The sequence below is a fragment of the Dermacentor andersoni genome, chromosome 6 (genome assembly GCF_023375885.2).
Source record: "Dermacentor andersoni chromosome 6, qqDerAnde1_hic_scaffold, whole genome shotgun sequence".
NCBI classification, from domain to species: Eukaryota; Metazoa; Arthropoda; class Arachnida; order Ixodida; family Ixodidae; genus Dermacentor; species Dermacentor andersoni.
Window position 1 is genome coordinate 19,906,154 of NC_092819.1, and position 14,415 is coordinate 19,920,568.

Sequence of the window (14,415 nt, forward strand, 5' to 3'; positions counted from 1 at the left end):
AGCCATTGAGCCACCATGGTGGGTCACAGGAAAAAGGAGTGGTGAAGGTAGATAACATTGTCGTTGAGGACCATGCGCTGTATGCGGGAGGAAAAGCTTGGAAGGGTCAGCCAATGATTGTGGCTCAATCTCTCGTGCACGAGGGAGGAAGGCGGGGCAGAAGTGCGTCATATTCTGTTGCACGCGAGGCACGGGGGGGAGGCGATGGAGGGGGGAGGGAATTTTACTACAGTGGCTGCTGCTTACAGTGTGCCTACTCAGGCACCATATCTTGCAAGCGATCTGCGATTTGGACAAAGTGCGCGCCCATGCAGACCTCATCTTCAAAGTAAACTGCGATATGGACAAAGTATGTGGAGTGCCAGTAGCTTCGTATGCACTGTGCTTTTGAGGTTTAGTTTGCGTTGCATCGAGAGACAGCACTAAGGTCAATTCGTTTGCTGCTACTGCCGGGCTTCTTCACTCCAGCATTTTGACAGTGAGTTTCGAGGTCAAAGAGCGAGATGTGTTCTTGTTTACCTGTGTACGCGTGACACTGTGCCTATAAATTAGTAAGTAAGTGATTCTTTGTAAGTTTATACGGCCGATAAAGCTAGTATCCTCACTTTGTATAGCTGTCTACTAATTTGCTATCGCAGTCGATGCTTTGCCTTTCAGATGAAATTGTGACTTTTCTTTCCTCAGACATAGTCAAAGAGGAGGCCGAGACAAAAGTTGGGCAATGCCTGATGGAGTCTCGGCCCCCTTTACATAAACACACAATTTAGTATTTAACTATTCGGGCAGATAGGTTATGCACACTTAGAAACAAATGCAAGAACATAACTTTCAACAGTAAACAACTGTTTAGTACCAACCAATAAGTATTCACCAAGGTGTGAGAGCAATATATTAAGAATATGCAATTTATGGCACTGGACACTTATTATAGAGTTAAAATATAAATAATAATACAGCGAGAGGAATCAAATTTGTATGTGTGCATACATATCTGCTGGAATAAACTCAAGAGTACACAAACGAAGTCGGTATACATTCATAGAAGCACGCTATTATGCGTACAACACCGGAAAGGTCACGAAAACGGTCCTGAAGGCTTTTATTCACCAAGGACTCAATACAAAGGATTTAAATTACATAAAGAAAGAAGGTGTATATTGTTGTTTATCAACAGTAATGCCAGCAAGCTAAAGCAAAAGATTAGTAGTGACTACACTATGGAATCTATGCTGTTTGACTCATGTTGAGCTTAATTAGTGGTGTAAAGGATTGCTGTATAGAAAGGTGAAATTCGTGAGTGTGAAGTATGCATGGCGTACCACTTTCGCATTACGCTCTGTGAAGGCGATACAGTAGAAACATACAGTGTCTTTATGAAGACTCATCTTCCAGATCAGAATGACTCGGGATCATTTGTGTGATTAACAATTATCACAATGATCCACAATGAATCATGGTGAAGATAACAGCATAGAATTTTCTTTTCACATAAAACAAAGTTATTCTTCATTCATTACTGTTTTCCCTATGCAGCTGGGCACTACTCTGTCATGTTCATTTCATAGATACACTGAATAGTGCAGTACCTCATTTGCAGATCCTAGTGCAGTAAAGGCTTTTGTTTGCATTAGCTTATTGTACAATGACATCTCATTTAGTACAGTAAACTTCCGTTAATTCGACTTCGGTTAATTCAATCCCAGCTGAAGGTCCCCGACGGCTGGCGTCCATGCATGAGCCCAAACTTTCGTTTAAACCCAAGCTTTTGTTTAACTTGATTTGACCAGTCAGCACATACGTGCCTGACCCCTATGGTGACCCTATTAGCGACCTTTATAGTGGCGTCGCGTCTGTCTCGGTAGAGCTTAGGAAACAGTGAATGTGTTAAACACACATCATCTCCTGTCAAAAACAGCTATTTTAGGCATGCTCTAGGAAGATTTTCAAGCAATAACCATAGCTGACAATATCTGATTACATTATTTACTTAATTCTAACACGCGGATTTGCTCTTTGTTTTTCTTTTTTCAATAAAATGGGCCAGAAATTGCCTGCGTGGCGCACACACACCAAAACCGCCTTCGCGGTGTTCGTATGCTTTACTGCATAACATTTATGTATTGCGGTGAAGCTGACCTTAGGAAAACGGCCGCCGTTTTAGGTGGCTTAGTAGGTGGTTTTCTGGGCCTCTTGGTGCATGATGACAGTGTGACGGATCCAGCAAATAGAGACGCGAGCACTTAGGAAAACGAAACACACAGGACCGCTCTGTACCCATATATTAGACCTTTGTTCATTTTTCTTGCTAAACAGTCAGGTGCACATTGGATTTCTATTTTGTTTAGGAGCTTTAATGTAATTTCTACGTTAGTTTTCTACTTTCGACACACAGAAAATGGGCGCGCATTTGATTCGGGCTTGTGTTTGAATTGTACAAATACTGCTAAATGAATGAGTGGTGTGTTTTAGTGTTTTTTCTGCATCTTGTTTAATTCGACCCGTCAGATAATTCGAACCAATTTCATCGGTATCGTAAAGGTGCAATTAGTGTAAGTTGACTGTTTAAGCAAAGCTAGTTTTGTGCATTGTACATGGCTGCTCTTGTAATTGTCTTTTCCAGGTCTTGGAGAAAGATTTGGACTTTCACAACAAACGGCTTGATCACATATCAAATGAAATCCAGAAAGCCATCAAGACCCTTAACAAGGGATCACTAGCTGCGACAGAGCTGTCTCGCAAGCAGGAGCAACTAACGCATCGTTGGGATGCACTGCTCCAGAAGATGGAAAACTTGAGTAGAAAGGTGAAATCATTTAAACATTTTTTTAAAACTGATTTTATGTTCATGTGCAACTTTTGGTACATTTCTCACAGCTTGATGCACGTTTATACACCTTATTGTGTTATTGTCCAGCAAGAAAATTGCACTAGGTGGATTTCGTTGAAGCTGTCTACTGCTACAACAAACTGGACTCTCATATTTGCAATGCTTGCACAGTTGTTATAATAAAGGCAAACGCAGATGGAAGAAAAGAAAAGAAAAGCTGGTGGGTGTTTTTATAGCCAGCTTACGGCCCCGGAATAACAGTGGAAGTGTCAAAGGCACGGTTGTATCAGCCCGCATTTTCTGCCTGCCATAAACCGTGGGCTTCAACATGACTTGCAGATGCATTTGATCCACATTCTGAACATTGCATGCAGGTTGCACTAAAAACAGGGCTGAAGGCACAGCTGTAGCATATCTCTAGAATAGCAGCTTGGGCTTGTTGGTTTTCCATCCTGCTGTCAACAGCACAAAATGTAGACAAGAGATGAAACAAGAAGACACCACAAGCGCTTGTGGTGTCTTCTTGTCTCGTCTCTTGTCTACATTTTGCGCTGTTAACAGCAGGGTGTTGCATATCGTCAAGCTGTCGGTTGTCTTTCATATGCTGGTGCTGTCAGAGCAATGAGAGATCTCAAATTTGATCTTACTGTCAGTTCCATTGCTGAGAGCCTAGCAAGCACTTCCATTTTATTAACTTGGCCTTCCACTACAGTCTGTTAGCAAATTAATTAAATACAGGGTAGAGAATTGAGTTAAATTATGTTAATGTTAGGTGGGAACTATGCAAAGAATGGGGCAAGTAAGAACAGAAAATGCAAGTGCAGACTAGCAACAGACATTTATTGGGAAAATATATGCAAGATGAAGGTTCTTGGATAAAGAAAAACAAGCTTGCCCCAGCTGGAATGTTCTTATAGAGCGAAACAATCCTAATAATGTAAATGATAACAGAAACAAGGAAATTCTTATGCTGCCACAAGACCTAACTTTATCAGTACGGCTAGGTTATTTGGGTCATTAGTGAACCTCTTTAAGTGTGAGAAGTAGTTATTGGAGGGGCACACATTCACATTTAAGTAAGTTCCTTAATAAAACCACTTACTAGATTTGGTGTCTGCAAACAGATAATTGCGGTGCATAAATCACATAGTGACAGTCATATTTGCAAGGTAATACACTGGTGTATGCTGCAAAAACAGCTGAATATTCAAACCACAGCCCATGCACTCTTCTGCTTGAAGGAACCACAGGGGCACTCGGGTGAATGACATCACACAATAACGTTTCTGCAGCGGATGCACTGTGCCTGCATCTCATAAATAACTTGCAGCAGCATGAACAACTCAGGGATTCCCATGAATTGCATAGCACACAAAACAGCCTCTGGAGGTTCACTGCCCAGCAAGAAAAACGGGGAGGAAGGCAAAATCTAGGAGAGCTAGGTGCCGCCTCCTTTTGCGTCTTTTGTTTTTGGTGGAGGCGGGGCATGAGTTTCCATTTTTGTTGGAGGTGAGGTGCAGGAGGGCACCCGACCAGTTGACACCTCATGGGGGTTATGGGGGTAAGGAGAAATTATACGGTGGACGTGTGTGTGTGTGGGGGGGGGTAATAGGCTGCTCCCTGCTCTCCCCCCTTTTGAGAGCCCGTGGTCCTTGGAAGGCACCAGAGGAATGTGACGTGGAGGCGCTGGGAGAGAGCATTTGCTTGGGGAGGTCAACTGGCCTCCTTACATACTATTTCATTTGCTTCTGTCTTGGCTACTGCTGAAGCCCTACAAGTTTGTGTGATAGAAACCTCCTCGAACACCCTGGACAGCCCCTTTACAACTTGCTAGTTTAGCATAACCAAAATTTATGGTGGGGCTTTTTCTCTTCTTTCTTTTCATCCCTTAAACCTCTTATCCCTGCATAGGGTAGCAAATCGGATGTACATTTGGCTGACCTCTCAACCTTTCCCATCTCTCTTTCTCCTCTGGCGAAGCTTGGTGACAGGCCCTTTAAAAATGTCTGGGTAAATTTCTTGAAGTTCCCCTTGCCTTTCCTTAGAATCCGTTTAGAAATTCCATATTGTTCTTTTCTTTTAGCTGGCCAAGTGCAGTACTGAGCAGAAAGTGAAAGCAGAAGCTGAGGAAAAGGCCTTTACATACAGCCTCTTCAAGAAGGAATCATACGGCAATTCTCCAAGGACTGCTTTGGGAAGAGAGGTGTGGACCTTGACTTATTGCGTTCTTTCATGTCACTTTGTTACCTTGAAAGCACCATTAAGGAGTGTATTACATAAGAGGTAGAGTTAAAATAGAATGCTGCATCCACAGGTCTTCAAGCACAAGGGTTTCTATACATCAAGAACAGGAATTAACGTTCGACATACTTAGGCTATAGTGTGAGACGTGATTCTTGGAATGGCACTCCATTGTGTGCATATGAATAATTTGCGTGTTGTGTTGATTGGCACTGCAGTATTTCAGTAAAGGTGGTGTGGCATTAATTGTAAAGTTTATGTTAGCTAAAAATTACTGCCTTAAATGGCAAAGCAAACCACAGCTACTCGGGCACGGATGACACAGCTGACCAATTTCACATTCTACATTAATTTTCTTTTATATGCCTATTATGAGATATGATTGACAAATCAACTTTCAGGGACAATGTATCATGTTGTTAGGGTTGTACTTGCACTCTTTATAACTAGCAAAGTGCTCTTTTGTGTTCTCTTGTTATCTTAGCCCCTGTCTGACTTTGGAGCCAAGAAGCGGCGTCTGGACAGCTGGAAAGTGAAGGAATGGCAGAGAGCCCTGGAAAACGTCACAGCCTGGCTCGAGAAAGTCGAGAATCAACTGGGGATCGATCCCGATCGACCGCTTTCACAAGAGCAACTGAAGGCACTCTTGGAGCGCATGAGTGTTGAAGAACTGCAAGTGCTTACTGAGGTAAGCATGAGCTTGCTTATATTTTCGTTTCATTTCGTTTATTATACCCCTCAGGCCAAGGGCATTACGGAGGGGGAGTGGTAAATACAAAAGAATGAAGAAGACAAATACAGTTGGTTACATGAATGTTTGAATGGCACCTGTATATACAATATTAGCTAAGGCTTCACGGAACTGTTCATAATTAGTAAGGCCTACAACTTCAGCAGGAAGATGGTTCCAGTCACGTGAGGTTCGCAGCAGGAATGATTGAGAGAAACATTTAGTGTTGCATGACAAAATGCCGACTTTGTACTGATGATCATTGCAACGGGATACATAAATTGGATATGGGATGAGGTGATCTCATAGAGTATGATGATGGTACAACTTGTGGAAGAGTTCAATACGAAACACTTTTCTGTGAGATGCCAGCGATGGGAGGCAAATATTAGAGTTCATTGATAAGTAAAAAGCATTTTGATAAACAAGAAGTATTGTTGAAAGCACATATGTTAAAGGAAATAACCTTTGTTTTTTGCATGATTGTGTAGGTCAGTGATATGTGCCTGAAGTGCCCTGAATTGTAACAAAATGGTCAATAGACATTTCAGGTTTCATTTGAATGGTCTATGTATGCTTTGGTTTTTCATAAAAGGCTGTTTTACACACTCTTCAGTTATAATCGACTCCTTTTTTCTTTTTACAGTGAAGTTCTTTAAAGTTTTCTGTGTATACATTTATATGGATTTCACTGGGTTGGTGGCCGCTGAGTGTTAAGGGCCTCAATATAAGTTGTTAGCCCAAATGGCTCAGATGACATGTGAATTTTGTGCCATACTTTAATGAGAGCACTTTGGAGCCCTGGGACGTTTCCCTTTCCATATTGTTTGCTTTGTCATGATAGGCAGACATCATATTGTCATTAGCCTCTTCTTTACAGTCAACGTAGTGTGAAACATCGCCATTATGCCATTCTCTTCATTTAGGATGTGGAACGACAAGTTGCCATGAACAAAGGAGAAGTAGCCCAGCTTGTTCAGCAAGGCAGAGATGTTGTGGAAGGCCTTGATGCAGGTGTGTCATTTTGTATGTTCTGTACGGTCCCTGTACATTCACTGGTTTAGCTTCAATGAATGTTCATTGTGTTGGTGCTTAGGTTCTCATTTCCTTTATTGTCCTCGTGTTTATCTTGTGCCTTTTGAGGCTAAAAAATTTTGGCAGATCACTGTCTTGCTTTTCCATGGCAGAGAGCCAGCTTTGTGAGCTGATCGCTCCTGGTTTTTAACACACTTCTACTCTTGGCCATCTGGTTGGCAGCCATCTTATTTGCTCTGCTCATCACTTGCATAGTTCTGATGTTCCCCTGCAGCCCTCTTCAACCTTCGTTCCACTGCTTCTTTTTCTGTCCCCTGCAGCATTGTGCATCACCAACTCTGTCTTAGAAGTTTTAAATAGCATGAACACCATGGCTCTTCGAGCGTGTATTGTGCCTGCTACAAACCTTGCACAAACCATGCAAATTAACCAATAGTTCAGTGGTTGGCACATCTCACTGCCAGCCAGTTTCCAGTAGGTTAGTAGCGTAACTGATTAGGCCATTTGGTGTCACATCATTTTTGTGAATGAACGTCCAAACTCTCTAAACCCGATAGAAAGTGCTGGTAAATGTTAAAGTACCTGAAATTATTTACTAGAATACTTGTTTCTATGAGCCAGTTTTGATTTCGGTACGCAGGATGTCAGTATGTCATGATGTCATGATACATCGGCTGGCTCTGTTGCTGCAGTTGGTGTTGTTGCTACATGCAAGCGCAGCCAGAAGACATGCGGGCAGCACTCTTGTCTGAGCAATCTCAACAGACCCAGTCTCATTGCTCTGTGGCATCAGCAAATCTTGTTCACTGTCATGACTTCACGATAATGTTGATGATGCCAGGGCAGCATTTTGAGATGAACTTTAGTATCAGATTTAAATATCCTATAGACGTTTCCCAATCTTTATGCTCACTCATTGTCAACACAGCATATGACAGAGTTAGTACAACTTCTTAAATAAGTGTCAGTATTCCTTTAAGTTACCGCATTGGCTCGGGTCTGAAACCCAGTGGCTGTGTTAGGCAGTCTTTTTTTACTATTGTATTCTTCGCTATGGTGTCAGCTCTATGTGACTGTTAAATCAGCAATGTGCACCAGCCAATCTGCTGGTGCCTATTCCAGCCACACTACTATCAAAATATCTAATTTTCTGAGTCAACAGTGGCTCTCCACAATAAAATGAAGTAAAGATGAAGTTGTGGTCACAGATAAAGTAAAAGGAATGACAGAAAGTAAACATGTCTTGGAGCCCATACAGGTTCCAAAACATCCTTACTTGTTTCGTCTTTGATCTTACCAGTTAGTGCAACTTTACCTTCACCAATACCCTGATCAGATAAATTTTCATTGAACCTACTTCTGCTACTTAAGCTACTTCCTTCCATGTCATTGAAAGGAAGTCGCTGTCCATAGATTGAGAAGCACCAGTTCAACCTCTTCAATTTGAAAATTTGAAATCCACCTTGAATATAGAATGAAGCTACAAAGGATACCTGCACAGTTTTCTCAAAAAGAAGGCCTCGCAGTTCAAGAGAAATTCATTCTTGTTTGAGAATAGACTGTCCTGGAAAGGCATTGGTCCTAGGTTCGAACCCCAGACCAGCATGAATTTTTCTTCAAATTTGAAGCTTTCGTTTTGAAAAAGCCATATGAGTTTCCTTTGTAGCTTCAAGCTACAATCCAGATGGATGTCAACTTTTACTTATCACAAATCTTTCTCCACCTTGTGAGCTTTCGCAGAACTGATTTGTCAGATTCAGGCCAACCGTTTTGCTTTCCTCAGAGTAAATTTATTGATGTCTGAGCAGTTGGGGAGCAGACCAAGGAGGTGCAGGGAGTATTGCGGGAAGTGGAGGTGCGCTGGCACGAGGTGCAGAACATGGTGCAGTCGCAGAGGGAGCATCTGGAAGGGCTGCATGCTTGCCGCGAGCTCCGGGCTGAAGGGGATGCACTTGAACGCCTGTTGGCCTCGCATCGGCGTTGGCTGGAAAACTCACAGACCATGGCTCGACAGCGGCGGGAGTCGGATGATGTGCGAAGACTGTTGGAGCAGTGCAAGGTAGGTGGCCACTGTTGTCAGCCAAAAGTAGTGCCGTGGTTCCAAATGTTTTCGGTAATCCTATATCTCTTGTCATAGAAGGCAAGTAAATATAAGGCCTAACCATGTCTAGAAATCAAGCTCAACATTGCATGATCTGTGAAATTTTGATTGCCAAATTATACAGTTTATTTCCCAGTAATTCGAAACCTTTAATTTGAATTGGTGAATAATTTGAACTGCTCTGTTGGTTCCGGCAAGGTCCTATGTATTTGAATAAATGAAAACTCCCCCGTATTCGAAGTCCAAAAACCACGCAGCGGTTATATAGAACAAAGTCTCTTGGTCCCATGCACTGCTTTACAGACAAACTCTAGCCAAGGCGAAGGTTTGATGCTATTGTCGCATGCCATAAAAATGACAAGGAATGACGCGCGGGAAGCCGAGATGGAACTGGAGCAAGCAAAGTAGCATGCGCCCTCCTTTCCCATCCATTTAAACAGAGCAGGAAGGAGCCCCCAGCATGCACTTGATCATGTTACGGTGCCCCTTGTGCGTGTGCTTAGTCACGTTACCGTGCACTCACCTGTTTTCCCGCCCCTCCTCCTAGCGCATGTTTGAGCACATTACTGTGGCTGGTGCCCTCACCTATGCTCCCTTCCTAGTGTGCTGGATCATGTCATCTCCAACATTGTGTACACTGGAATATGGTGCGCATTAAGCCAGTATCCTTCTTGGCTCACCCTTACATGTTTTCCCTCCTATTCATAGCAAATGGTGCACGAGGCATGAGCTTATCACACTTGAACTTTACGCGGAACCTAGGCTTCTTCCGGCGCATGTCACGTGCTTTTAGAGGAAAGAAGACTCACTGCGAGCCCAGTGACGGTTTTGGTTTTGTGTGCTGTACTGCAGACTTGATTTCCCGCTATATTTTAAGAGGCTCTTCTTAGTTTGAACTCCGTTTTGTTCGAATAAGGTTCCAGTATTCTTGGAGTTCGAATTAACGAGATTCTACTATACAGTTGAACCTCACTATATTGAAGGTGCATCAGACTTGAAGAGACCTTTGTTATATGCAATATTCATTGCTAGCATATATATTCATTACAGGCTGATCTTGGCAAGAAACATTTGCGATTTGCTTCGTTGTATCCAATAATTCATTATACATATCTGTGTTCACTACATTTAGGTTTGGCTGTTACATTGGCTTTGTGAAGCACATTGTGGTGTCACAGAAAAGTTAGAACTATTGAGCTGCTCTGGAGAAGGGGTCAGTGTTTGTAACATGTTCCTTTGTTTGTAGCTGTATGTATATATAGTTGATTGCATCAAAGAGGTGTTGCTCTTTATACGGATTGGAGCTGTGCATAGGACAGCAATTGTATAGACAAAGTGTCTTAATAGACATGCCTGTGTGCGAAATAGTATTACTAAGCAAATTAAATAAAACCTACCCAGATGAGGCTGAAGACCCTGGACAGCCAAGAAGACAAGGTGCAGAGGCTACAGGAGAAAGGGCAAGCTCTCCAGGCCAGGGTGCCCACGCTGAGCACTGAGCCAGTGTTTGGACAGCTTGAAGTTCTCGCCAACCAGTGGGCAGAGACAGTAACCAAGATTGGTGAGTTCGCTAATTTAGCTCGTGGAGCCAAAACAGTGCAACCTTACCATGTGAGGTATGCATGCGTAATACATGTACATGAGGATACGATCAAATGTTTTTAGAGTAACTCCTATTTAGAAAATCTGTACTTATGTCTTCAACTTTGAGAAAGAAAACAAGCTTCTCATTTTCGTTCTAATGCTTTCCGTGAGCAAAAGAAAGAAGGAAAAGTACAGAAGGGTGTTGCTATAGCAATCAGCCAAAGCTGAAACGTAGCTGTGGTAAATGCCATCACCATGGGCAGGGCTACTATGCAGCAGAAATGGCCGCCTGTGGAGTGACCAGAAACGTAAAGGCTAAGCATTTCCAAGCAGTCCAGGAATTTTGCAGGGAATCTCCTTCCCACTTGTGTTGTTGGCCCTTGTTTTCAATTTGCACCTTTTCCATTTCTGGTCGTTACTGACCGTAATTATTGATCCATATAGTCAATTCACTCTGAAATGGATAATGTTGTTACTGTAACCTTTAATTTTATAAACTGCATGTTCAATTAAAAAAATATCTAACGTGCCAAATTGTTTCTGGAATGCCTCTGCTTGTTAGTAAAGCTTTCAGTGTAGTAAATACACTATGGGTATGCGAATACAGAGTAGTAGAATTCGAATTGAATATCAAATCAAATATTGAATATCAGAGAAATTTTCACAACAGTTAATGCTTACTAACTTTGGACAAGAAAATAGGGTGCTGCACACGCTTGGGAGTCTCCTAGCATTGCCTAACAAGAATGTAACATGTCAGTAACATTGGTACATAGAAATCAAAATATACAGTACATCATCATCATCATCATTAGCCTGGTTACGCCCACTGCAGGGCTAAGGCCTCTCCCATACTTCTCCAACTACCCCGGTCATGTGCTAATTGTGGTCATGTTGTCCCTGCAAACATCTTAATCTCATCCACCCACCTAACTTTCTGCCGCCCCCTGCTATGCTTCCCTTCCCTTGGAATCCAGTTCGTAACCCTTAATGACCATTGGTTATCTTCCCTCTTCATTACATGTCCTGCCCATGCCCATTTTTTTTTCTTGATTTCAACTAAGATGTCAGTAACTCGCATTTGTTCCCTCACCCAATCTGCTCTTTTCTTATCCCTTAACATTACACCTATCACTCTTCTTTCCATAGCTCGTTGTGTCATCCTCAATTTAAGTAGAACCATTTTTGTAAGCTTTAGAAGAGTTAAGTGCTGGGCTAGTTGGTGATCTTGCATACTGAAAAGATCTTGCGCCAAAAAACAACACACACAAGAAAGACGACGACACCACGGGCGCCCGTGGTGTCGTCGTCTTTCTTGTGTGTGTTGTTTTTTGGCGCAAAATCTTTTCATTCTTGTAAGCCTCCAGCTTTCTGCCCCGTACGCGAGTACTGGTAAGATGCAGCTGTTATACACTTTTATCTTGAGGGATAATGGCAGCCTGCTGTTCATGATCTGAGAATGCCTGCCAAATGCACCCCAGCCCATTCTTATTCTTCTGATTATTTCAGTCTCATGATCCAGATCTGCGGTCACTACCTGCCCTAAGTAGATGTATTCTCTTAGCACTTCCAGTGCCTGGCTACCTATCGTAAACTGCTGTTCTCTTTCGGGACTGTTAAACATTATTTTAGTTTTCTGCAGATTAATTTTTAGACCCACCCTTCTGCTTTGCCTGTCCAGGTCAGTGAGCACGCATTGCAATTGGTCCCCTGAGTTACTAAGCAAGACAATATAATCAGCGAATCGCAAGTTACTAAGGTATTCTCCATTAACTCTTATCCCCAATTCTTCCCAATCCAGGTCTCTGAATACCTCCTGTAAACACGCTGTGAATAGCATTGGAGAGATCGTATCTCCCTGCCTGACGCCTTTCATTATTGGGATTTTGTTGCTTTCTTTACAGAGGACTAGGGTGGCTGTGGAGCCGCTATAGATATCTTTCATTATTTTTACGTATGGCTCGTCTACATCCTGATTCCGTTATGCCTCCATGACTGCTGAGGTTTCAACTGAATCGAACACTTTCTCGTAATCAATGAAAGCTATATACATATAAGGATTGGTTATATTCCGCACATTTCTGAATCACCTGATTGATAGTGTGAATATGGTCTATTGTTGAGTAGCTTTTACGAAATCCTGCTGGTATACAGTACGGTCTACTCTTATTAATGGGAACACCAAATTAATATGCCAGCACTGATTACAGTTCAGTTCTAGTATATGAAGGTCGGAAAAATAATTTTTTTTATGAATAGATTTGTGTTGAATACAATCAGGTGCTTTTTTTCCTCTGAAACTAGTGAATTTGTGTTCTGTTGTACGGAATACCATCAAGTTCGTTTAATGGTGGATTTGTATTTTACGGCAATCCTTTATTTATTTTGTAAAAAGTTTTGCTTTCCTGTTTTTCTCCGAAATGCAGAAGAGCTATCCCAACTTTACAACAGGTGGGTTATCGTAAGGCCAGTCTGCATGATCAACAAAAGGACCGTGCATCGTGTGACTTGATCACCACTCCGCGCGTAGCTGACACCGACAAAAAAGAAAAGGCACTGTCCACATGCCAGGTTTGCCGTGAATTGCCACCCGTCGAAGAAACTGAAATCTGGAGGGTTACGGCAGTCGGGGCAGTCACGATCAGAGCGGCTCTGGAGCGGTGCCGCTCTGGGAATTGCAGCGCTCCGGCTCTGTGTGTTCTATATTCAATACTCGCACCCCTCTAAAATAAACCGTCTAGCGTTGCTCTTCTGTTTTGTTGGGTTCTATTTTCTCACTACCTGTGACAGCCTTGTAAATCACCAGTTCTTCTATGTTTTCTGCAGCTGACCTAGAAGCACAGCTGAGCCGTTCCCTTGAGCGATCTCCACCTCCGAAGCTGCTAGAAGCTGTAGATGCTTTGGAAGCCTGGATTCGAAGTGTCCAGCAGGCCCTGGAATCAGAGAAGTCCCGTGTGGACACAATGGAGGTCATGGAGGATCAGCTATCGAAGTACAAGGTCAGCACTGAATGGACATTCCAGTTTGACAGCGGTTACTGTTGATATGCAGTGATTCAGGCTCTTTTAATTCCTAAATATGTCATTATTTTGTCAATTAGCTATGTTTCCAAGGGATCTTAATTTTTAACCACTCTCAAACAAGCACTTTGGCTAATTCAGACCTTTAGAGCAGTAGCAGTTATAGCAGCTTTTGGCTGTCAATGCATCAGTTTGTCTACCTTGTCTGTGTGTCCATTCTTCTGTTGCATGACTCCTCTGATTACAAAGTTGGAGATTGAAAAATGTCTTTCTGATAATTAGGTTGCTGCCAAGACAGTTACACTGGCAGATAAATGAATCATAGTTAATCATTGCAATATGAGTTCTGCATGCTTTGTTTGACACACCACAAGATGTCGCCACAAATATAGCTGCTCATGCCTATGCTGTATGGTTGTGTGTGTGTGCGCGCATGCGGGCACATTAGTATGTCTATGTTATGCTAAGCTTCTGTATTACGAAAGCAGCAGAATTTGTGATTGCTTGATTGCATGTTGTTGAAACAGAAGAGTCTCTAGTTTGTCATTTATAGATTATCAGAGGGACAGTTCATGCCTCTGAGCTATGGGTTGCTGTCTAGAATGCCAGCTCAAAGAATGACACCCTAAATGGGACCTGAAACACTTTTTGAACTTTGTAAGAAAAGATTGCCGATCTGTGTAAGAGGCTTCTGTGAACATGTGAGGCAGATATTATTGCACTGCATGCAGCAGGGAATTTACAATCTCATGTCGAAAACAGCAGAAAAAATCGCTTGCCCTCACTTCCTCATTGTTGTCATGTAGAGCATCGCAAACAGCTGAACCCACCAACAGCTATTTGCTGATTTCGTGATCGCGAGAAGATTCTCAGTAAT

At 42.5% G+C, this 14,415-nt stretch overlaps 1 protein-coding gene across 10 annotated transcripts in view; it reads left to right on the top strand.

The window, feature by feature from the left end:
• Dys (Dystrophin) overlaps positions 1-14,415 on the top strand; it is a 494,001-nt gene that overhangs the window by 126,081 nt on the left and 353,505 nt on the right. For all 10 annotated transcript variants that reach the window (XM_050170004.3, XM_055065913.1, XM_055065915.2 and 7 more), the window contains 7 exons: positions 2,621-2,803; positions 4,911-5,030; positions 5,553-5,756; positions 6,725-6,812; positions 8,642-8,892; positions 10,336-10,495; positions 13,345-13,517. In XM_050170004.3, the coding sequence (XP_050025961.1) occupies positions 2,621-2,803; positions 4,911-5,030; positions 5,553-5,756; positions 6,725-6,812; positions 8,642-8,892; positions 10,336-10,495; positions 13,345-13,517 (1,179 nt within the window). The remainder of the gene's footprint in view (positions 1-2,620; positions 2,804-4,910; positions 5,031-5,552; positions 5,757-6,724; positions 6,813-8,641; positions 8,893-10,335; positions 10,496-13,344; positions 13,518-14,415) is intronic.